The 23,510-nt window shown below is 41.9% G+C and overlaps 1 protein-coding gene across 1 annotated transcript in view; it reads right to left on the reverse strand.

Moving 5' to 3' along the window:
* Window positions 1–19,044: 19,044 nt before the first annotated feature.
* The window catches only part of insyn1 (inhibitory synaptic factor 1), a 43,950-nt gene continuing 39,484 nt past the window's right edge, over window positions 19,045–23,510 (reverse strand). The window contains exon 2 of the mRNA XM_041941895.1: window positions 19,045–20,047. Coding sequence (XP_041797829.1) covers window positions 19,226–20,047 — 822 coding nt within the window. The 3' untranslated portion in view covers window positions 19,045–19,225. The remainder of the gene's footprint in view (window positions 20,048–23,510) is intronic.

The following is a 23,510-nucleotide window of genomic DNA, read 5'->3' on the forward strand; positions in this document are numbered from 1 at the left end:
AGAGTGGGGCTGTTATTTTCTCCCTGCTCATATTATACTGCAGATTTCAGTGCGCCCCTCTAAGGTATGCAGCATTTCAGTCTGTATTATCCCTTCGGACTGCTCCCCTCATCATTGCCAGCATGTAATACAATACATTCAATTGACTTCTTGGGAAGCAGCTCTCGCGGTGAATTGACTGTGTTGCTATGGCCTAAAGTTGGCTAATTTCACTCAATGGTGCATGAGTAAATTTTAAATGAAGCTACTGAATCCTGCATGAGAATATTGATACACTCGCTGTGTCTTTCCCTGTGTGAACACGTTTTAAAGTTTGCTGTGTGTGTGTGTGAGTGTGTGTGTGTGTGTGTGTGTGTGTGTGTGTGTGTGTGTGTGTGTATACAACTGCTTGTCTAGTGGGTTATTGTAATTGGCTGTAGTATTAAAGTGAGTGTCCCAGCACAGATCTACTGTATGCTCAACTAAAACAGTAGGTCGTATATCATCCTGTGTTACAAAAAAAATCAATGCTGCATCTTGCAGTTCTATGGCATTTGAATATATAATGAAATAGCCACGCACACAGTGGTGTTGGAGAAGACCTCACAGGGGTCTGTCAATCAACATAACACTGAAAATCGAAATTGAAATAGTCAGACTTCAGTTTTGATTATACCACAGTGTTACAGTAACTTTTGAGGCCTGATATTTGATACAGTCAGGAGCTGTGTGGACTGATGGATCAGCATCTCAGTGTCTGCACTGCTGAGACTTACATTTGAATTAATGACTAATTTCCATCAACCCAGGACTGCTAAGAAATCTAGGGCTCAAGCACGTCATCATTATTTAAAAGCTCGTTTTTCCGAGCGTTACCTGAACGCCACAGGCACGTAGCGGTTGATATCACGTCAATACATCATGGCGTCCGTCAACTGAACGTATGTAGGAGGTCTCGCACTCTCTAGTAGAAACGGACAAACGATTGTTATTTTTATTTGTATTTTTTTGTTGAAGTTATAGCCCAGCCAGTGTGTCTAAGTAAGTTTGTGTGGATGCGCTCAGAGATGAAAAAGGGCTAATTTCAAGAGTCATTACAGCTACAAACATGCCTAACTGGGTGAGCTAATTACAGGCAGAAATGCGCTTGGACAAGGTTTGTTCTGCGGGGTGTGCGTGGCCAACAAGCAGCTTTCAGCAGACCACATCCTGCGTTATGTAAGTTTTGTGGTGAGCCAGCTAACAGCTAAGAAGCTGAAACCTTTCTGAAGGAGAGCCTTGTTGCTGCTGTGGAGCTGCTAGCATCAGACAAAGTACAATCCAACAAACTAAAATCATTGAGCTGCAAAGCAAGGACTCGGTTCTGCTCAAGACTGACTTACCCAAAGCAGGAAAACCATCATCATCATCATCATCATCGCTACCATCTGACATCATAGGCCTCGCCAGAGAGAAGCAGTTCCAGCCATCACAGAGGTTAGTGTGATATATGTGTTCAATAATTCAGTATGGCCAGCGGTGCCGCCAGGGGGGTCCCAATTTTAATCCCCACATATCGCATATGTATAATAAGCCTCTCAGGTGCTGCCCGAATTTCCGGGATTGCCACTGAGTATGGCCCTCGAAGGATGTTCTAAAAATTTAAATGAACCTTCAAAGGAAAACGGTTCGCTGTGATTCATTTACAAGGTAATCCAAAGCACACTGAGGGGTTATTGATATTAAAGTGGAGTAAGAAATGGTCACATATTCTTCACACAAGCTCATCAAAACGAAACTTATGCCGCAGTGTGTCACTGTTCCAAACCCCACCAAACAAACACATCAGCTCATTCACACAGCCATTCCCGGTTGATTTGTTTACCGAGGAATGTTTTTTGAAGTGCACCCTCTTTCTAACCAAATAGCATCAACACTCGCCACAGAAGGAAACAACAAAGCCGCGTTTAATCAATTCTAATCACATTGCGTCTTTCAACTTAATGTCAGCCGTGGCTCCTGTTGGTGCAGAGTACGAATATACTCCTCAGACACACACACACACACACCCTCTCAGACACACACATACATAAAACCTATGTGATTTACTCCTTTGTACACATTGTGCTGACACTGAAAATCACACTAGGCATCACAGCACCTGATGAATAGACCCAGTGTGAAGTTATAGTTGGGTTGTAACCCTATGATATATGCAGGTTACAAAGCTGCATGAGGACTGCTTATGCATAAAGTAGTATTTCTGGAGCATTGATAAAACCTAACTTTCCAGAGGCCTCAGCCTACATAGTATGTTAACCAATGCACAGTTGGCAGCTCCAGTGGCCCGACTTAAGATTTAAGGTGGCCGTGATCCTTCTTACCTCAAAGATAATAATGTTTTCAGCTGTTCAAAAGATTGGACTGTGAATCATGATATTTATACATCTCTAAATTATATGGATAACAACCTCAAGAGCCTATTTTTATATGAGACTCATTAATTTGTTACTAGGCTTGCCTTAAAACGTCTTCATGTATAACAACACATCCTACTTAAGGCACAGTTAGGGCTACATCAGCTGCTTCAAGCTAGTGCTAGTCGAATTTTTATTTATGATTTATTAATTTTGAAACCCAAAGACATTTCATGAGGGGATTCATCATTTTAGTATTGAAAATATCACTCCAAACCCTCCCTGCACACAGAGAATTCACAACAACATCAACTGAGACATGGCGACATTGAAAAATGAACACAGACTCTGCTTTATTTTGCCTTTATTTTTTGCTTTTAATTTAACCATTTTTCTGTACTCATGTCGGCATAATTTATTAAAGCAATGCTTCATAGATGTTTGACTTTCAGGTAGTGTTGTTTATTTATTTAATTAATTGAACCAGGTGCCACAGTGTAGAGGATTTCCCCTGAACGAAGCTGAAAGTTCGCTGCTCAGACTTTTCTTTGATCATATATTCGCAAAGACAACTTTTAAAGCTGTGCTTGGATTGCAGGAGGTTTAAAATCCAACCTGATTTGGGTTTCACCGTGCACGTAAAGAGAAATTTCACTGATTATCTGTTCTCGAATCACGAACGCTCTCAAACTACAAGATTAGAAAATGGCAGTGCATCACAGACTACAGGATATTATAAAGATTATCTTTCCAGCAGGAGGTGCGCATCACCTAACTTTCTCTCACAAACATACTCATCTCTGTCTTTCTTTCTGTACCCCTGGCACACTCACACACACACTAACACATACACACTCACACTCTCACTCACACTAGCTCTCTTTATTTCACTCACCTGCAGGTATCCATCTCCTCTTTATCTGTACACTGAAGACACACTGAAGCCCATACAGTTTTGGCTTCTCTCCTACCGTGCAGCTCTTTTTCAAATCCACAGGTTACACCAGCCTTCTAATCTAATATCCTCTCTTGTCCTTCTTAATTTAACTCTGTTGCTGGTCCACTTAAGTCCGCTAAGTGACGTTAAATCCAGATTTGTGTAAATCGAAAAACAAGTATTATCTTAGTGGCAGCGTGGATGTTGAAGCCGATCATGAGTTGAAAGTTGTGCAAAGTATCCCAGGGTGGTGGTAAGCCCAGGATGCAGCGATTTGCCTTTGCAAAATAGTAACATGATGAAGAGAATGCTGACTGGAATAGTCGACCAATGGACTAGGACAGGTGGGATCTCGTCGGTATGAATGACCTTGTTTTTCATAGCTGTACTTGCTTAGTATGTCCACAGAGATAATAGGGTTAATAGGGGATCAATCCATGTGTAAATTCTTATTAAAAATTGAGGGAAGGTATAAATATTGTTGTTTATCCAGAGTTAAGTTCTTAATTTAAAAAGACAAAACCAAAGTGAAACTAATTAAATTTGTAGCCAGCTAGAATAAGTAAGAGGTCAGGCCACACACTCTTTTAGCTCAGAAATGTCGGTTTATCCTAATAAATTATGTATCAGAGCTAAAGGAGTGTGTGGATTCACTTCCTATTTGATTCAAGAGGTTTTTTATTTTTGTTTTGGAAGCTGGCACCTCACCAACCAGGTTTCGCTTCACTTTGTTTAGCCCTCACAGTGCGGCAGCTCTGAAAATCATGTAGCCATTTTCAAACCTGAATTGTATGAATTGAGCTGTTTGATTGAACAAACAGAAAAAAAGAACATGTTAATGGGGACGATTAAGTTGTGTGTATGGCTACACTGAAACGATCTAGTGAAGGAATAAGAACAGTAGGTGTCTTCCTTACAAATGCAAAAATGTGTTGTTCTCCACCTAAAAGGGGGGAAAGAAGATGAGTTTTCTTATTGTTTCTTATTGTTTCCATCAGTCACGTAGATGGATTATTCTGGACAAAATTAGTCACCACAAGCTTCTTCAGTGTGTTCACATCTCCAGATCATCCAGACTGTGCATTGCATGTTTTTCGGATCAATGTGAAACCACTGGGAACGCGAAGGATCGCTCAGCAGCTGTCTTAAATCCTGAGGGAGATGTGTCATTTAAAAACGATCTCACTCACATGTCTGAAAGCAAGAACAAATATGCGTCACAGTGAGAATTTTGGGCCAGTTTGGACTAATTTCCTACTCTGCGATGCTGAATAAATATGGGCCCCGTTTTAGTTTATTTAACTGCAGCTGCAAGTTGGAAAACAAGCTGAAATAACACATATCGCAACCCATTTCCTCACGATTAGGCATGCTTCTCAGCTGCTAAAGGGATTTAAGACACGATAATAAAGATAAAAAGGAGACATTAATAATTTTGTTATGTTAATTAAAGGCAAGAGGATTAACAACAACACAGGAGCCTTGTAACGCAATAAACAGACAGGGGCTCTGACATTTTTCCAGAACCATTAATAATAAATGAATTCTGTCCCTGCTGCAATCAAACAAATCATATGGGAGGGGAAAAAAAACACTTTACATTCTCACTTCACTTGAGAGACACTTGGAATTTGAATTCCAGGGTCTTAAACATCTATAGTAGTGGCTGTATATACACTCACTCAGCTTTTGTTATTGAATCTTGTACGACTTGAGCCTTCACTGCGTCTTTGCCAGTTGACTTCGGGTATTCAGCCTTAATGCGGTATATGCAGTATATTTGTCAGTGCAACACACAGCCTATAACTGGAGCTGTGCCATAGAACTCCGTATTAAAAGCACATTACTGAGCCATGTTCCTTCATTACAATAAGGACAAACAACCAGTCTAGACGCAGAACTGCAACCCCGAGCGTTTGCAGTGACATCTGCATGAGGTGAAGCTGTTGCCGGGGATCGAAAACACAGCACCTGAGTTGTTTTACATGAAACTAGTCCGGCCATGTTGGATAGCAAGCAAATCATTACAGCCTATTAATGAAGCTGCTAATCAGCCTTATAACCTGCAGCTGTGGCTGTCTGACTGAGCTGCTCTCTGTGCTTCTTCACCTACAGCCAAAGCTGAAGCGGCACCTCTCTGCACCTCTTGTTGTGTCCCAATTCAAGGCAGCCGTTCGTTTGTATAGCCCGGTTGAATTTGTCGAGGAAGTGCAGGTTCAGCCCGGGCTTCAGGTCCTCTAACGATCCCCCTTTCATGGGCTGTGCCATTTGAAATTCACGCTCATGACTTGGGGCACAAGTGCAGTGTAATGCCTAAAGGAGTTTCACTGTATCTCTCTGCCCTTGGAAATGAGCACCTTTTCACCTTGAGCATACACACTGTACATAATTACTATAACTATCTCAGATTACTCTTACCCTGCTCCTCTTTAACTACAACACTCGTTTTGGAGTGTTTCGTCTCTATTAGTCATGTCATGTTTTGAGTGCTGCTATCTGTCATTTAATGTCATCTTATTTTGCTCAAATAGAAACCTCTTTGACATTGGGACCAATCTGTGTGTTGGTGTTCCCTGGCATGGCTTTTTCACACACCTTTAATGTAACAGAGCCATCATTAATGTTGTTGGTTACACCTGCAGGTCAAAATGTCTGCAGTGAGAAAAGGTCTATTGGGTGTTTAAAGGTTAATGGTTAGGGCTGAGTGCTTTTGTAGTCACATCACCTGTGGCTTTTACTGCTGCACGCTACTGGTCATAGTCACTGATTTGTGGACAGATATCAGAGCTGCAGACAAATAGAAATGGTGGCTGAATTACATATCGTGTGAAAATGGCAGCGCTGTGAGGAATGAACAGCATTAGTGGAAGTGCAGCAGTCGCTCCAGACAGCACACAGAAATGTGACATTAGCACCAGTGACATGAGCTTGGGGAGGTCTAGCCTTTTTGATGCATGAGACTGTGTCATATGATCGGCTCAGAGATGACCTCAGCGTTCTAGGGGTTAATGGCTGAGGATTGAGGTCGAAGCTTTGGCTTGTTTAAAGCTGATTGATATGTTGAGATTGATTTTGCAATAGTTGGCATAATGAAGTGGCCTGGTTGAAATGATTTTTGGTAGTTTGGTTACTGACATTAACACGCTTAAGAAAATCTCTCCGGTCTACCCCCACCTGTTCCTCTGTGTGGTCCAGCCAAATGCCCCCACACTGCTTTCCACCACTGTCTCATTTTTGTAGGTCCAGTCTGGGCATGAACACATGTTTTTCATGAATAGCACTTAGCTGATTTTAATTCTCAAACGGATGTTGGAGTTGGCTGTGAAGATGTGCACTTTTGTTTAATTGATTTTATCTTTAGCCTCTGCTTCTGTGGGTGTTTAAAGCTTATTACCAGGCCAAGATAAAAGCAATCACTGGTGTGTTCAGCTATTTTAGTCTATATTCTCTCAGAAAAAAAGAATGACATGTCCTGCACCGTGTTTTTCGATTCAGAATCCTGGCTGTGTGTCTGAACAGCTGTGCTTACTCAGAGAACAGAAAGCATTATTGAAATTGTATTTACACCTGGGCAGTGGGCGGCTCTCACCATTTAAATGATTCAAATTTTCAAACCATTTGAATAAATGTCACAAACACTGTATTCAGCTTTGGGATTGGCTGCTTTCAACAGCTGGCACACGCTGCTAGTCAGTGTGCCATAGTGGATTGTGCCCAGGCTCCCACTCTCATTCTGTTTTTTTCTCTTCATATTGGAGGAAATGGTTTCTCCCGCACCGCCACTAGCTGTCCAGCATTGAGAAGATCCAAGTTTGTCTCCAGTGCGTCAAAACAGGTGGTTGGATCTGGAGGCAAGGACCACTAAGGTGTGGTTTTCTGATCATAGAGCACGACACGTTTAATGACAAACTGTCTGAGAAGACAGGAAATGGCTTAATCCTGCGTGGAGGTAGGGAGCTGTGAAAAGGGCGGGGAATAAGCGACGTGGCTAGTGGGATGACCCTCCGGGGAGCACACCCCGCCCTGGACATACCCATAAAATGTATGAAAAATGATTAGGCTGTGACTAATTACCCGTTTAGTGTCGCCGAAAGTTGTTAAACAGACCATTGCCTTTTAATACCCAAAGTAAGGAATGGGATTAATTAAGCATAAATGTATTCTTCTACTCTGCCAAGTCTCTTTCTCACAGTCTCTAAAAACACTGTGTGATGGGGTTTGTACCTCAGGGAAATAGTTGGTAATGGCCTGAGAAAGGGATCTCCTTTTCTCAGCTCACTACTTCTTTTTGGGTGGATGAATGAATGAATAAGTCCATGAGCAGCCACCTCCATAAAATGGAAGGCAGAGGGAGAAATGGAAGTTTAGAAGACAAAGGATTTATGACTGCACAACTGTTCCTTGAGAAAGCATGACCTTTAAAGGTTAATGGTTCTTAATAAAGATATCATTATTAATATCCATCTGTATGGTAAAGAGAAGTGAAATGCTATAAATGGCACATATACCATGGTTTGGGGACAGTCTGTTCTGTATTCTGCTGCAGAGAAATGTTGATTTTGTTTGCCAGTTTACACCTATTTGGTAGACAATAGCAATGCTGTCGAACTTTATCACTCTAGTAAACACTTCCATTAGTCAATGACACTTACGCTGCATACCAACAGCAAAAAAGTAAAATAAGTTCACACACACAAAGCTAGATGCTCCATCATCCTTGTTCTAGTACTGTGAGTTATGAAAAGCTGTGTATTGTAGCTGTAATCACTCCGGCATATCAGGAGATCCTGTTTCTTTGAATACATAAACTTGCATGAGTTAAGGATGAAAATGAAGATGACTGCTATTAACAGCAAATACATCTTGAAAAGAATGGAATTTATCTTATTATAGTCTATAATTGTTTGTTTTTCTAACGTAAAGTGAAAATTTTGCTCAAGATGCAAAATGTTGATACTGCTGATTTCACTGGGACCAGAATTTCTGGTAGTGAAAGACACAAGCACGATCCCACACAGAACAGAGCAATGGTTACTGTCATAGCCAGATTCACTGTCTGACTTGTTCCCATAGTGGCTGCTGGACATGGCTGCCTTTCAGTCTCAATTGGAGTCATTCTCCATTCTGGCTCTTGTCCCTGCTTCGCTCATTTGAAGCACTTGGTCGGTTTTGGTCAGACGGCCTCGTATCTGGAATTCAGGTGTAAACGTCTAGAATGTCTATATATTTGACTTTGCTCATTGAAGTCTTTACAGAGTGAATATCATATTTTTACTGCAACGTGCCAGTGGCCATTTGTATGATGGCTGTATGATGGCCTTCCCTTCCGGTTGCTTGGATCATTATAGCCAACTCCAGGTGACAGGAAAATGCATTTTCACTGGATTATATCTGCGCCTTAGTAGTGGTGAACATTTTAATAGCACTGCACAATCACACGCTCCTCTTCCAACTTCCTTAATTCTTGTGGAGGCAATACCCTGCTCATGCAAGATTAATGCAAAACCTGTTACAGTCTAATATAGCTAGAACTCAGTATTCCATACAGCTTTTATACAGTGTGAAGCATCAGCGGTAAAAGTTATTCTTGAGGCATTTTGAATTTCTCCAGTCATTGTCAATCAGCTCACTGAGGACTCTAGTTACCAGCCAGTCCTTGCTTCATATTCTGATTCCACATGGCCAAAATGGTCTGACCGTCAGTCAGCTATAGCTTGATCACATGCCTGACAGTGTAACCTATACAATGCAATGCAATAAAATCTGATCGATTCATTTGCTGCTCTTTTCTTCCCCTTAAAAGATTTCTGACAAAAAACTGACAAGAAGATTTCTTAATTAGTGGTCTGAGATTTGCATTAGGCAACCATAGTAACACTAAAGCATGTCAGTATATGTGTGAAACAGCATCAAAACGAAGACAGTTGTGCATGTATCATACAGTGGGTAATGTATCTGCCCCTCATTAAAATTGTGTGCTACCTAGCAGTGACCACACTCATTATTTGGCAGTTTCCCCAGCAGTGCCCGGAGCATTGTATCTTTAATTGCAATAAAAACAGGCTTGCGACTGTGGCAAACATAATATGGTGCAGCAGTATCACCACAATGAATCACTTCTCGTGTAAATTTAAGTAATGTCATGTAAATTCAGTAATTATAAGCAGTTGTAAATTAATATAGTTAAAAAAAAAGAAGTGCTGAAAGCATGTTTAGTGCCCGGAGCCACATGGTCCATATTTAAAGTGCACTTTTGTTTGATCCAGTTGAGTACAGACAAGTTGTACTCAACTGCAGTCTGTCATTGGAATGTGGGTGTAAATCCAACCATGACATGACTGTTGTGGAATTGGGATGTTGTAAATGATATGGGGTTTTACACTCAAGGTTTACCTGCTGTCTTGTCATTGGTGACACTGTGGTGTGCATGGAAATGTAGCTGAATGTGACTTACTGGCCTTTTTCACGGCAGACATTTTGACTTTGTCAATGCAGGGAAAGCACAGGTGTGACTAAATAACATTAATTATGGCTTCACTCTATTTAAGTCTCCTAGTAAGCCATGCCAGTAAGCCAACATTGCACACTTAAATGGGATACAGCCATTATTAATGTTATTAGTTACACTTGCGTTTGACAAGTAAAAATGTCCTCCTTTCTACTGTGTGCAGCTTGAAGAACGAGACCAGAGCTCCTTCCTGGAGGAGGCTGGTATGGACCTCCTGCTCCTGTCAGTGTGTGTGATATCAGTCACTGCTTTAAAGAGGAGTGGGGGATGAAAGGAGCTTAATGCCAGCATCTAAAACATCCAATGATAAGGTACTGGTACCTGTTTCTTACTGTTATCATCTGCACTGCTGATAGCCCTCTCTGTTAAAGTACCAAAAAGGGCCACAATGTCCAGTGCGCCTTGTGCCATTTACCAGAATCTGCTGTCGTGCAATTTTGGACCACAAAGATAAAGTCCTCAGCGTTTCCTATGCTGTAAAACACACTACACTTTTATTCAGGAAAGTAGGAAGACTCAAGCACAGCGAGAAGTGCAATCAAACATACCATTTGCAATGCTGAGAGGTCAGGGTAGTGCAATTTTGCCATTTTATGGCCAGAGGTGTACAGTGTAAGTGGGTGAAATCAACATTCATTTACCATACATTATAAATGGGTGTGTCAGGGACTGGTATCTATTGACAGCAAATAAGTATGTAGAGGCTACGGACTGACTTTTCCTACAAGGAATAAAATATTATAAATTAGTGCAGACAAGAGCGTCAATATTGGACAATTCTGCAAAACTTCATTTCATGTCTGGCAACATTTTTAACATTCTTGCTTTCTGTGCTATCTGTACCTGCAACTATGGGGTGCTTAAAGCCTTGCTACGGATAGGACACACCTTTTTGTGCATTAGCACTATATATACAGTATATAAACAGTTATTATTAGCACATGACTGTGTAACGGTTGGTTTAAATTCTGTTTTACTAGTATTATAGTCATCTTACAGGACTAAAACTGCATCTGTGCTGTTACATGTGCCTATAGAGAATGTGCAATCAGATAATACCAACAAGCATGACATATGAAGATTTACATGGTTTTGCACTTTTGGAGTCTGTGCAGGTCGGTCCCTGCCTGCTGTAGCTTAATGAATCAAAACTATAGTTTGATAAAAAATTGCACTAAGCACACAGGTGCACCATGCAGTTTGCTGTTGACCTGACTTACACAGGTGAGCAGCAGACAGTGCAAAGTGACATCCTCCATACCAAAACTGCAGTGGACAAGTTGCCAATTAAACACACCACCTACTGCATCTCCTCCTACTTTGCTGAATCGTGAGCCACCAAACTACCAGTCTGGTGCAGGTGAAGAAAAACACCACCACACTTCTCAGAGTTTGCTGGCTGGCTGCCGCTGTTGATTTTCCAACTGTAAATTGCATAATAAATTCATACTATATTTATTTGTCTTTATTAAATATTTTCTCATGCAAATTACAGTGCTCTGGGATTCTGGGATTGTGAGTTGTCACTGTTGTTAGTGTCCATGAAAAGATTTCCACAATGTATACTTTATTCCAGACAATAGCGTGTTGCTACAGCTGGGTTCTTACAGCTCTGTGCAAGATGGTAAATCCAGTCTGGAGACAGCAGAGATCAGTCTGTCAGCTGGGAGATTTACACTTTACATGCTCTTAAAGTCCTGGTCCAACACCAAGGGTGCCAGAAACCCCTGCGAGATTGCCAGACACCAGGCTAGCAAAGGGCCCACACAGGCATTTAACAGCTGTGCTTTCCAGGCTTTATAGCTCATGCTGATGGACTGAGGACGCAAGCAAAAGAGAACATTGATTGACCACTTGGACAAGGCCAAGATGCTATAGCTTAAAACTGCAGCCTGATTGCTTTTTATCCAAGTTACATCGCAGGCAATTTGCTGCTTTAGGATAAATTTTTAAGGACAAGCAGTGATGTTTGTTTGTGACGCAACTTGGCATCTGACGAACCATAGCAGTATATTTCACACTGACCCCTACTTAATTCCTCTGCTATGCCAGTTTCACACCAAAATTGGGGCATATAGGCAACTGACTAGTCTCCTATTGCCGGCAGACGAGCTTGCCTTTTTGTTTTTTCTGTTGTGCCACATTTGATATCCTTCACACACCAGACTACAGGAAATAGCGCAAAGCAGCATTTTTTATGTCTTTTATGAGATGATGATGACAATGAGATGGAAACGGAGTGCAGTGAGTTGACACTTCTGCCAACGTCCGGAACTTCAATGCCCGTCACCATCGCACCGGAAAAAGATTGAAAATTACCATGTCCACTCGGGTGTCATGTTTCCACCACTGCCAATTGGAGCTGGAGCCGATAAACACCTGTGCCAGCTGCAGAGTCATTTGACCCAGGAATGAATACCGACTGTACCCTTTCCCACTGAAGACAAAAGCCAGATGCTAGAGGGTGTTGGCAGGTTTTTTCTCCAGGTATCTGTAGCGATGTCCATTGAGAAGATAAATAATAGTGAAATTTTTTAATTCTAACAATAATATTTCCACATTTGTATTCCTATTTAATGTGTAGGACAACTTAATTTAGTTTGAGAGCAAATAAGTTCAAAACTGGAATCAATGCTTTGTGGAGACTACACAAGAGGCCTTCACAGGATCACCTCAACCCCAGTGTGTTGATTTAGGAGATGAAAATAGGTCTTTAAGTTTTGGAATTTGTTTTTATACAGTTGTTTGCAGGGCATTATTATTATAGTATATTAGTGCTCTTTTGTGCTTACTTAATGATAGTGCACCATGCTGCTGCCACTTTTAATGTTCTCTGGGCTATTGGGATCAGGTCTGACTTTGCTGTGGCCTGTTCATTAATGCCTGCCCCCCTGTGTGACTTGTGGTTTAAAAAAATAATTTTTGTTTTTGCAAATATTCATCATGTTTCTTTACTCAGTTGCTCAGGACAGTTTTTCAGACGTGATTTGTTTTCATCATTTCCCTTTGTAATCTACTGAAAATGATCTTTTGCTCAGTAAATACAACAGTGTTTACGACTTCGACTGCCGTGAGAAGAGTAGTAAAGAGCTGCTGTCAGTGTGACATTCGTATATGCGGACCAGGTCAATGCCTGAGCCTGTTGACAGATTTGTTTTTGTCCTCTGTGCCTAATTATGGACTAAACTTAAGGGAAAGCACTGAAGTTTGAATAAATCTGCGTTTATTCCCCCTGTTTCTTTCAGGCACCTGACTTAATGAAATCCCAAAGCTATTAATCTTTTGACATACCTCTGAGCTACTTTGTCAGCAAGCCACCATGAGAGCACAAACCGAGCCTGACATTTGACTAATTGCAGTCATTTGAGAATGATCACTTCTGTAATGTATTGGAAATGCACAGCAGCATACCACAACGTTCAGGCACCTCTCCCCATTTGCTGACCCACTTTACAGTCAGAAAGAAGCTGTTGAACCATTAAGAAACTCCACTTATTAGAGCAAAATAAGTACAATTGTAATTACTGATCTTTTATTTCCCCAATGTCCAGTCTGATTTTTGCCAGAATCGGCAAAGACGGGAACCAGTCCGTGGCACAATCAATTATCCAGTGCTGCAGCATAACCGAACTCCAGCCTATTCCCCTACTGTTTCATAGGAGGGTGACTCTTACCTGTCCTTGGCACCCTGTGAATTGCTGTGTGTTTGATGAAGACCTCAGTCACAGCCTCCTGGGCTAGAGTGGAGAGCTCATTACAGCCATAGGAGACAAGTGCGTAGGAAAGAGTGAATACAGGAGAGCGCGCATGTGTGAGAGACAGAGAGAGAGAGAGAGTAAAGGGTGTAGACTGTAAAGAAAGTAGTAAATATGAGCAATGGGGAAAGCCCCTTGTAAGGTGAAATAAGGGGCACTTGGGGACTCGCCTTGTACATTGCACCTGTCTTATCATCATTTAACTCTTATTTGTTGGTCTTACTAAACTGTCAGCAATTCCCTGCCTTCTTGGCCTTTACCTGCAAAATGCCATGGAAATGCTGACAGGCTGCCAAACCGGAGCTTTCTGGGAAAGACTGCTGCTGGCTTTTCTTTGACTTCAGCCACGTATTGTCAGAATTAGATGTACGCGCACGGAGCTGCACTTAGCTGCATTTATATTCCACAGTCCACCTTTCAAATACAAATTTATTTAACAGCCGCCTTCTCCGATTGATTCTTTCCTTTCACAACTCACCAGTAACTTGGTAATATATATTTTCTGATCATGCTGAAACATGCTTCACCCATTTCTGCAGTCTGTGTCAGTGATTTTTCACATAATTGTGTATTTTTCTGGACCGATTCAATTGTCTCTTGATGTATTCCTCGCTCAGCTGAGCATGTCATTACACACATCATTTGTGTGCAATTTAATGTGGTATGCAACAAGGTTACATTTCTATGGTGGTTCAATTTGAGGACTCGCAGCATTTCAGCTGCAATCATTTCTTTCTCTGTCTCTCCTTTTCACTCGCTCTCATAAATTGCTTCGGCGATGATTACGCACTCCTCTGCCTTGCTCGGTCATGCCACATTTTGAGTTCACATTGGGAGATGTTCCAATTATCAGACAGGTAATGTGATGAAAATAGTTACTTGCTGTCTTTAGCCTGGGTGTGCTGATCAGTTTTTTTCTCAAGGGGACTGCATCATAAAATTATATCTGTTGCTTTATGTGCTTTCCACTGGATATAACAGTGGTCGGCTTCACAGACTTCTCATTGACTCTTGAATGGTAATTGTACTGAAATGGTTTCTTGTCAGTGTAATTGCTGGCATAAAAGGACTGCAGACGTCTTTGGGTCGGTTGGTATTAGCCACTGCATTTTAACTGTTTTTCAAAATTTGGACAGGCACAGGAATGACGTCAAATGTCAAGTTTGTGTACTTTTTTATGCTCGTTATCTCAACTGCACTGTTTCCCCAAAGTCCAGTGCAAACTCTAAAAATGATTTGGTAGCTTTATTTGATCAAGGCTGTATGGTCACCTTCTTTTTGACCTATCATAGAATAATTATTGCCTCCTATTACCTTTCTTTGTTTTGCTTGACACACTGTTCAATCACAATACCACGGTGTATGTGAAAGTGACAGGGTTCTCATTAACTTTAATTACTGTGTGCCAAGTCATCTGAAGGCAGCGTTTTGTCCCAGGAACCGCCCAGCCCCCCACTCGCACCCACAGGCCCTGTCCTTCATCACCTGCGAAGGTCTAATCTTATCTGCGGCTGTTGCGTGACTCTTCATTAATCACTCTCCCCGCCCAATCAAATGGTGACTGATGGTTGCCGTGGCCTTGTCCGGCCATCCCTCAGGTGCCGGGAGCTGGTCTTGGGTTGGCGTGGGGCGTATTGCGGTACAGATTATGTGGCTGATTCTGACCGGTGTCTGTGTATGCATAAACCCGGCGGTGTCCTCCACATGGGGCACACAGTGCACCATGTAACCCTGTGCCAACTGTCCAGTGCACCTGAAGTTCAACACATTGTTCTGCCGCTTCTGACCTTGTCTCATCAGCAGCAGTGAGCTCTTAGCATGACTTTGATTTGATAGAGTTCAAGCTGTGATCTGAGTACCATACAGGTTTGCTCAATGACACAAAACTTTTTGCGCGTTTGACATTAAATTATCATCCCACCTCTTGGTGTGCTCAGTAGATGTGCAGTGACTGACCAGCGATGTCATGAATGGAAAGGGGCATGTGGAGAGAGCGGAGGAGGAGGGAGCTGGAATAGCAGTAGTTTGTTCTAGTGGCGGCAGGATATAAATGGCACAAAGATGAAACAAATCAACCTTAGGTATCCCCGGCCGTTAGCTAATCCATAGTAATCAGTGAAGCTGCATTGAGCTCTCTGCTTCATGGACCCTTACCAATCAGCAGAGAAAACAGAGATCTGTCATCTGTTTTCCTCTGCTCACTGATGGGGGCAAGGGGCCGTGAGAGTGAAGTGCAGTAATTATATATGAAGGTTGGAAGGGACTGGGGGGGCGTATGCTTCTGTGTTTGTGTGTCATAATTACCTTTTTTAAAGTGTTTTTTTCTCCACACTGATTGTCAGTCACTCAACATAGAATGTCCCGCTGGCAATGATTAGTGGATTGATCTGGGATGTGAGCTAATACATGCCCACCGCTGATGTCAAAACACAGATGGCATGACTTACTTTGCAGCCTTCGAAAAGCGAGTTTGTTTAATCGTGTCTTATGGACAAGTCTGGCCAAATGACTTCCAGGGGGATGTGCGGCGTCTATTTGTATTGATCTCCATTAATTGCTGTGACAGTGAAATATGAAATTAAGCATGAGGCGATGTATAATTCGGAAAGTGTCACTTATCTCCTCACAATGTGCAGGCACAAAGGCAGTGAACATTCAGACAAGAGGCACGCACATATGCACACGTACACCAACACACGACATCTGTTTTGTATGCAGTGGCATCACAAAAAGATCTTCCTGGTAGGCAGATGATTTGGCATCAGTGTGCTCAGGTTTTCATAACCTTTGGATGCCTCCCATCCTTGTCCTACAGAGAACCGAGGACGAAGCTCTGCCCTATTAGAGATGAATAATGAGCCTGTTGGCAAAAGAGACGTTGTGAATGTTTTGTCCAAATATCTCAAATCTGTCCCCAATGATAATGTATTCTGCGCCAGTGCCAAACAGCTCTATATTTGAAGAGGTGATTTCATCGCAGATATGACTTATAAAATCTTTAGACTGGAAAAAAAAAAAAAAAAAAATCCCCCTCACATTATAATGTCTGGCGGGTGTATAGGCATCACAACAAGAGCTTAGTTTGTCTTCCTGTAATTGAAGCTTTGCCTGTGTGGCGGCATAGCTTTGTTTGTTTATGCTAATGGCTGTGATGACCTGTTGGTCCCCAATCTAGCAGGGAAATGGCAGCCAATGCTTTGGGGAGTGAGCCATTGATCTCTCTTCAGTGCCTCTTTCTTCACAGGTACTCTGGATTAACTGAGCCAGAGCGAGACAAAAGGAAAACATTATAAAACCTGGAAATAAAAAAAAAATCACCAAATTGCTTCTGGTATATGCATGTATAGCACATCGGCTTCAGACTAATTGATGCTTGTGTGGCTTCTACCAAGCGGCCTGGTGTAAAAGTGCTCACTCTGCTTCCCTTATATCGGGCCCTTGAGGCTCGATGCTGCCTAAACAGCACAGCTGTAATTCCCCTCAGCAGTGCACTATGCAATAACTGTTATACATGAACACACAAACAAAAACAAAGAGGTGGGCTGTTAGGGATGTGCTTCTGCAGAGCACCTAATAATCTACAGTGTTGCAGTGGTCCAGTTGGAGAGGACTGAACACTGAGAATAATTGAAATACAGCATATGCAGGGTACCAGTGCCGGCACTGGAAGATCACTTAGGAAGGTGTTTACAACAATTATTGCTCTTGTCAGTTAGTAAAAATTGTATCTGTACCATAATGTGCGTTCGATGGAGATTTAAATGATCTGGTTTACAGTAGCGTGATATTTTCATTTGTACTTTATTAGTCTAGGGCAGGGGTCGGCAACCTTTACCACTCAAAGAGCCATTTGCGTACAGGGTCCGCACATCAGGGCTGTATGCCATCACCTTCATCTTATACAGGATCGTAAGATGTCATCTGTGAAGCGTGCACAATGTTTGTTTTAAAAAGGAATGAACCAAAATAAAATACATGTTTGTTAAATACTCATTAATTATTTTCAAAAGCCACAGGGAGCCGCATCAGAGGGATGAAAGAGCCGCATGCGGCTCCAAAACCGCGGGTTGCCGACCCCTGGTGATCTAGGGTTATGGTTGTTGATTCCAATTTATTGCATTGACCACTTATAGGTCATTAAAGGAGGTTTCTGCGCATTAAAATTGTTTAATCTATATGAATTTTGTAAAATATATTGATAAATTGACTTGTTGGTTCCACTAAGAGGAAAAGCAATCTTTTGCAGTATGCAAGTAAGATTCTATGATCGTCTGTGCCTGCTGTGGAAGGTAAAGTCCACATTAGGTGATCAGAGGCACAAAGGTCAGCTTCACAGGAGTCAGCAAGGATTTTCCTCTTTAAGACTATGACATTTTACTTTTTTCTTTTCAAACTAAAAAACATAACATTAGGAAAGTTAGGGTGAAAGGGCCAGGGGAGCAGACTCACAAAGCTGTTCCCCAGGGTAGATTATTGCTCTGTAAAAAAAAAATCTTTGAACAGGAACACTCTCTCTTTCCACCATCAGCTCTCACTCCTGGATGCACATTTTTTGAAATGTCAGTTCTTTAGGGCCACAGTTCTAATTTTTGTTCCACTCAGTGTAAGTAAATACGTCTGACTGTGAGTTTTTGTTCACAGAGCCCAGGAGAGTGGCATGCAGGCTCAGCAGAGAGACCTCTTGCTGCAACCTCCCTCTAACATATTGATCAAGAATGGCTATTGGCGTTAGCCCAGTGAATACAATGCTGCTCTGCTGAGTTCAATTCCCCACTGGGCAACTGAATAGAGACAAAACCTTTTTTGCAGAGTGCTATTTAGCCCCAATCCTAGGTCTAATGACGTCACAGCCAGGCACGGACGAAGAAAAAAATATTGGAAATGTCACTTTTGTGGATCGCACATTCTCAAGTTACTTATATATATGTGTGTGTGTTTGTGTGTATGCGTCTGTTTATCTGCCTGCTGCTCTTGTGCTTCAGCTTCTGCAGCAGACCAAGATGAGATCCCATTGAGATGATTTCTAAAATCAAGGGCAGGTAAATAGCGTTGTTTCCTGGCTCCTTGCTCGAAGTTGTTTGTTGACATCAAAGAGAGGAAGAGGCTTGACATGTGCATCTAGATACATTACCCCGCTGAAAGCAACAATCCCCTTGACATTTGAAATAACTGGAACATGGAAAAAGACAATGTTTATACAGATTCAGAGTACAGAATGTGCAGCGTTTTGTATCCACATTATAGGAACAAGCATTTTCTTTTCTTTTTTTTTTCGTGACTTATACTATTGTACGAGGAGGGGAAAGGACCTCTTCATACCTCACTGTTCTAGTAAAAATGATTGCTTTTAAAATCTCTGTCATCGTTTCAAATGATTACACACAGGGAATCCATTCAGTGTATCTTTTGACATTAGAACAGGCACTAACCTTTTGGTCCACCGGTAACTTTCATCGTAATGATCTGCTTTGCCTCATTTCATCGTGTTTTCCCTGAGCCTCAGAAAAACTTTAGGTAGTCGAGTGATTTCCCATATATCATTTATTTATTTAGTAATTAATTTATTTGTGTATTAATCTATGAGCTATGTATTTAATATTAAATAATGCACAGTCCTCTTCATGAGATTTATGATAAACTTGGGGCTTTCTCAGTGGTCCTTTGTTTTCTGTTTGGTTGGAATATAGGGCAGTACAGTTTGGGTGCTCTTGTCAGAGACAGTTTGTGTGCTGCTATTTCGTAACAGTTTTTTGCGGCAGCCGGGGTTTAAGAGACCTTTCCTGGGTAGTGTGTGAGCTCCCGTCGTCCCCTTCACTGGCGAGGAGACATAGGAAGGGTCCAGACAGTTATGGAGGAGTGAGTGCTCAGAGGAAGAACGTTTTGGGGCGACTGAGCTTGTCAGCAGACTGGGTTCGCTATCGCTATCTGGTGTAGCACAGCCACTCTTGTTCTCCTGTAATTCCTCTTGCTCCTCCTCCTCCTCGTCATCATCACAGCACAACGCGTGGTACAGAATTTTGTCACTGAAGCGGACTCTTTCTCTTGTGCCAGAGGTACGGGAAGTCTTGTGGCTGTGCGTGGAGCTGCTGGCCTCCTCGCTGGATGAATCTGGAGTAATAATGCGGGGCCCGTTGGGTATGGGCAGCCCGCCGTTCATCTGGGAGTAGACCGAGGCAGTGGTGGGGGGCGGGGTGGGGGTCTGCGTCTGGGTGGGGATGGTCCCGCGGCCCAGCTCCGATCGCGGATCTCCTGGGTGTTCGCCAGGTCGGCGGGCAGCCGCGCCAGCTGCCTCCAGGTAGCTGCAGAACTCCCAGCTATCAGAAAGCACATCTGCATTGAGGAAGTCCAGCCTGAAGGCCTCTCCCAAACCTCGCTCGCTGCTGGACGTGCTGCTGGCTGTGGCCACCGTCCAGTCATCTGGCTCCAGGTCAAAGTCAAAGTCGGACGTTAGTTTATCGATCTGACCCACCACCTGCAATAGAAAAGGGAGAGAACGACAGAGAGAACTCATGAGATACTGTCCAGAAAGTGAAAGGTCTCGACAACTATCGGCTTGATTGGCATGAAATTTGGTACAAACATCCATGACCCCCTCAGGATGAACGTGATCCCTTAACTTTTTATATGGTCACCATCTAAATTCCTAGTGTCAGGTGCTTTGATTTATGACCAAATATGACCTGCAAAACTAATGACATCCCCTCCATACGCAAATTAATTTTGTGTCTAGTGCAAATTATCAAATGTTAGCATGCTGACACACTAAACTAAGATGTTCAGCATGGTAAACATTATATATGTTAAAAATGTTACATGTCAGCATTGCCATTGTGAACGTGTTAGCATGCTGACCTTAGCATTTAGCTCAAAGCACCACTCTGCCTACAGCCTCACAGAGCTGCTGGCATGATTGAAGACTCTTTGTCTTGTTTTCACGTAAGTGTTGGATGAAATGATTTTAGTGTCAATATTTGACAATAACAGTGCAGCTGCTGACAGATGTTTGTTTAGTTACAATTCACATCAACACTTGGCAATGGTAAAACATTTTGAAGCAGTTAAAGACTAAGCAACTGTGTCAGAGACCTTCAGAGCATAGTACATAGCACATGGACTTTCGGTGTGATTTTTACATGATTTTTACATGAGGCTCTTTGCACCACCACTGCATTATTTAAATGTTCCCTGTGGAGGTTTAGACTTCTAGTAGTGTGATGGAGCTGTTTTTTAATGAGTTTGCCCCCATTTTGGTGATCCTGTGCATGTGCGTGCTCATGTGGGTGACATGATACACAGTCCTACCAGTGGTGTCACACTACAATGATCCACAGGAGGTGGTAACACGCCAAGCTATCCTGTAATGCTCCTACAAAGGCAGAAAAGAAGAAGGCTGCAAGCTAATAAACATGTAATCCTTTAAAAAATGGCTTTGTAAATGTTTCTTAGGAAGGAAATGAAATAAACATCTTTGTTGGGATGCACACAATGTATTTTGGTGAATGTTATCATAGCTTTTGTTTGTTTACAGCAAATCTCCACAGGGCCCCTTTAGTGTACACAGGGGGTTCATTATTGCTCATATTTTGATACTTTTAGAAGCATTACAAATGTAGAATGCATACTGATGTTCCTTTTCACAGATATAAATAAACTAAATAGGAAATAATAATAGACTCCATCTAATGACAAAAGTTGACAAAAGTGTGGCAGAAACTTCACCAAAAGCACAAATCGTGAAACTCACTTTGATCTAACTCTTTGTGACAGCTTACCCAATACTTCATTACATGAAATTTCCAGGTGCTTTGCATTCCATTGATTTACCCCCCACAGGCAGGTTTAACAAAAGTTAAGATTTATTCACAGCTGCTAATAGAGCTGCGTTTGCAGCACGCCATTACACTACTTTTCATCCATAAATCCTTAATTGTTTGTTCACGGTTTCCAATATTGTTTTTCGTTCCGACAAGGCCTCCTGTGGACAGGTGTTGTAAATTAGCTTTATGCTACATCAAGACAAAATTAAATATCCACTGGAACAAGGTTGTAGCATTGAAGACGTGTCACGACTCATCAAAGAGGCTTCTTCAGCTCTGAAAGAGAGAAGAACTGAAAAAAATGAATGGTGAAAGCAGTACATCCTCAGTCCACTGGCTGATTCATTTTGCCTTGATGTTGTGCTGTAGCTACCTGGATGAATGAAATGAACCTACACAGGCATATGGCTTTATGATACACTTAACCCAGTGCCTTTGATGCTCGTATATTGATGCATAGCATTTTAATCCCAGCGCTTATGTAATGTCCATGTCAAACCAAATAAACTCAAATTTTCACCTCCTGCATGGAAATGTATCACATAAAAGCATTTAATTCATTGTTACCTCAAAATTAACCTCAATGCTTCTGTCATCAGCAGCCACAGCACTGAGTGTTTGCTGAATAGAAAGCACTTCAGTTGAAATCACACTGGTTTGCTGACAACACCTAAAATCCAAGCCCTCTATCCTTGACATTTTAGCACCTTCAATCAGCATGTTTTGCTCTCAACAACAGTCTATTGTAAAATAAAAACACTCAGCATTCGCGTAGCGTGTAAATGATACATTTTCACAAACCGCTCAGCAATTAAGCAAGTGGTTTTAACTCCAAAAACTTTTTCACAACGTGCACACATGAGTTTGCAGCATAATTGCAGTTTAATAGCAGAGAAAGTGTATTTTTACTCTCAGATCCATGTGACATGATCCCCCTTTTTTCTGCCTTTAGAATTATTTGCAGAGTTTTGGTTCTTTCTGGCTCATATGACTACAAATGAGTACAGTTGCATCAATACCACAACAGTCTTATCTCTGCAAGTAGAATTACAATCCTCCTTCATCCACTGTCCAACTTTCAAGAGTAATTTACAAGTCTCGCACTGCAAATTCAAGCGTCCTGACAGTGTTCTGGTGGAGTACCATGCTGCTCATGTGCTCCCTAAAAGCTCAGGTGGTCCACACTGCAAATATGGCGACTGACATCCATGTGCTTGATGAGCTTGTGCAAATATCTCACGATTTATGAATCGAACATAAATTTACTCACTAAATCCTTGAATGAAAAATAAGAACACTGACTTAAATTACAAGCCACAAATTTAAGAGAAGGAAAGTGTGACGGATAAGTTGATGCTGCCATTCTACTCGCTAATGCATTTTCGCTAGCTCCTGTATCCTTTTCTCAGACACATTTTATGCTGTTAAGTCACACCGGCTGCAATTGAATCTGGCTGTGTACGTCTACATGCACGGTACTGGCTCATCTGTCAGTGAGCTCCTCTGCAGATCTGCTAGTTGTGGCATCGTACACCTCATGAGTACCTGGACCGTGCTTCTCTATTGGCAGACTGCCCAGAGGGAATTGGGCTGTATGAATCCTCTAATCCTTGAATTACTCAACGTGTTTGCTGTGTGATTTGCCGACTTTCTACTCACAGAGTTGTTAATGTAAGACGTTTCTCAGGCCCAGAGGAGGCTGGATAGCTTTGTTTACTTGATTATACAACATGAGCGAGGGACTTAATTTAATCGATTTGTTAAAAAAATTATCCATCCAGTGTATTTCAAAAGCTTGCCATGACACCAGTAGAGACTACTTGTTGGTTAGTTATTGCGATTAGTAGAAGTCCTTTCTAAAATAAATCCCATAGAAATGTGCATTTAAAAATGTGAACACAACCACTCTGCTGTGACATGTGAAAGGAAAGCTGAAAAGAACTGTAAGAATAAAGTTTCTGGCTGCTAAACATCACCCAAATTTCTCTACAGCGGATCATGACCCTGCTTATTTTCCATTTTTAAAAAGCATTCCCGAGTGTTAACGGTAAGCTGTGGCAGCTTCCACTGCTGGTTAGCCTGACCCCTGCCTGTGGTATGTAGGCTAATTTAGCTTGA

Source organism: Chelmon rostratus, chromosome 1 (genome assembly GCF_017976325.1).
Source record: "Chelmon rostratus isolate fCheRos1 chromosome 1, fCheRos1.pri, whole genome shotgun sequence".
Taxonomy (NCBI): domain Eukaryota; kingdom Metazoa; phylum Chordata; class Actinopteri; order Chaetodontiformes; family Chaetodontidae; genus Chelmon; species Chelmon rostratus.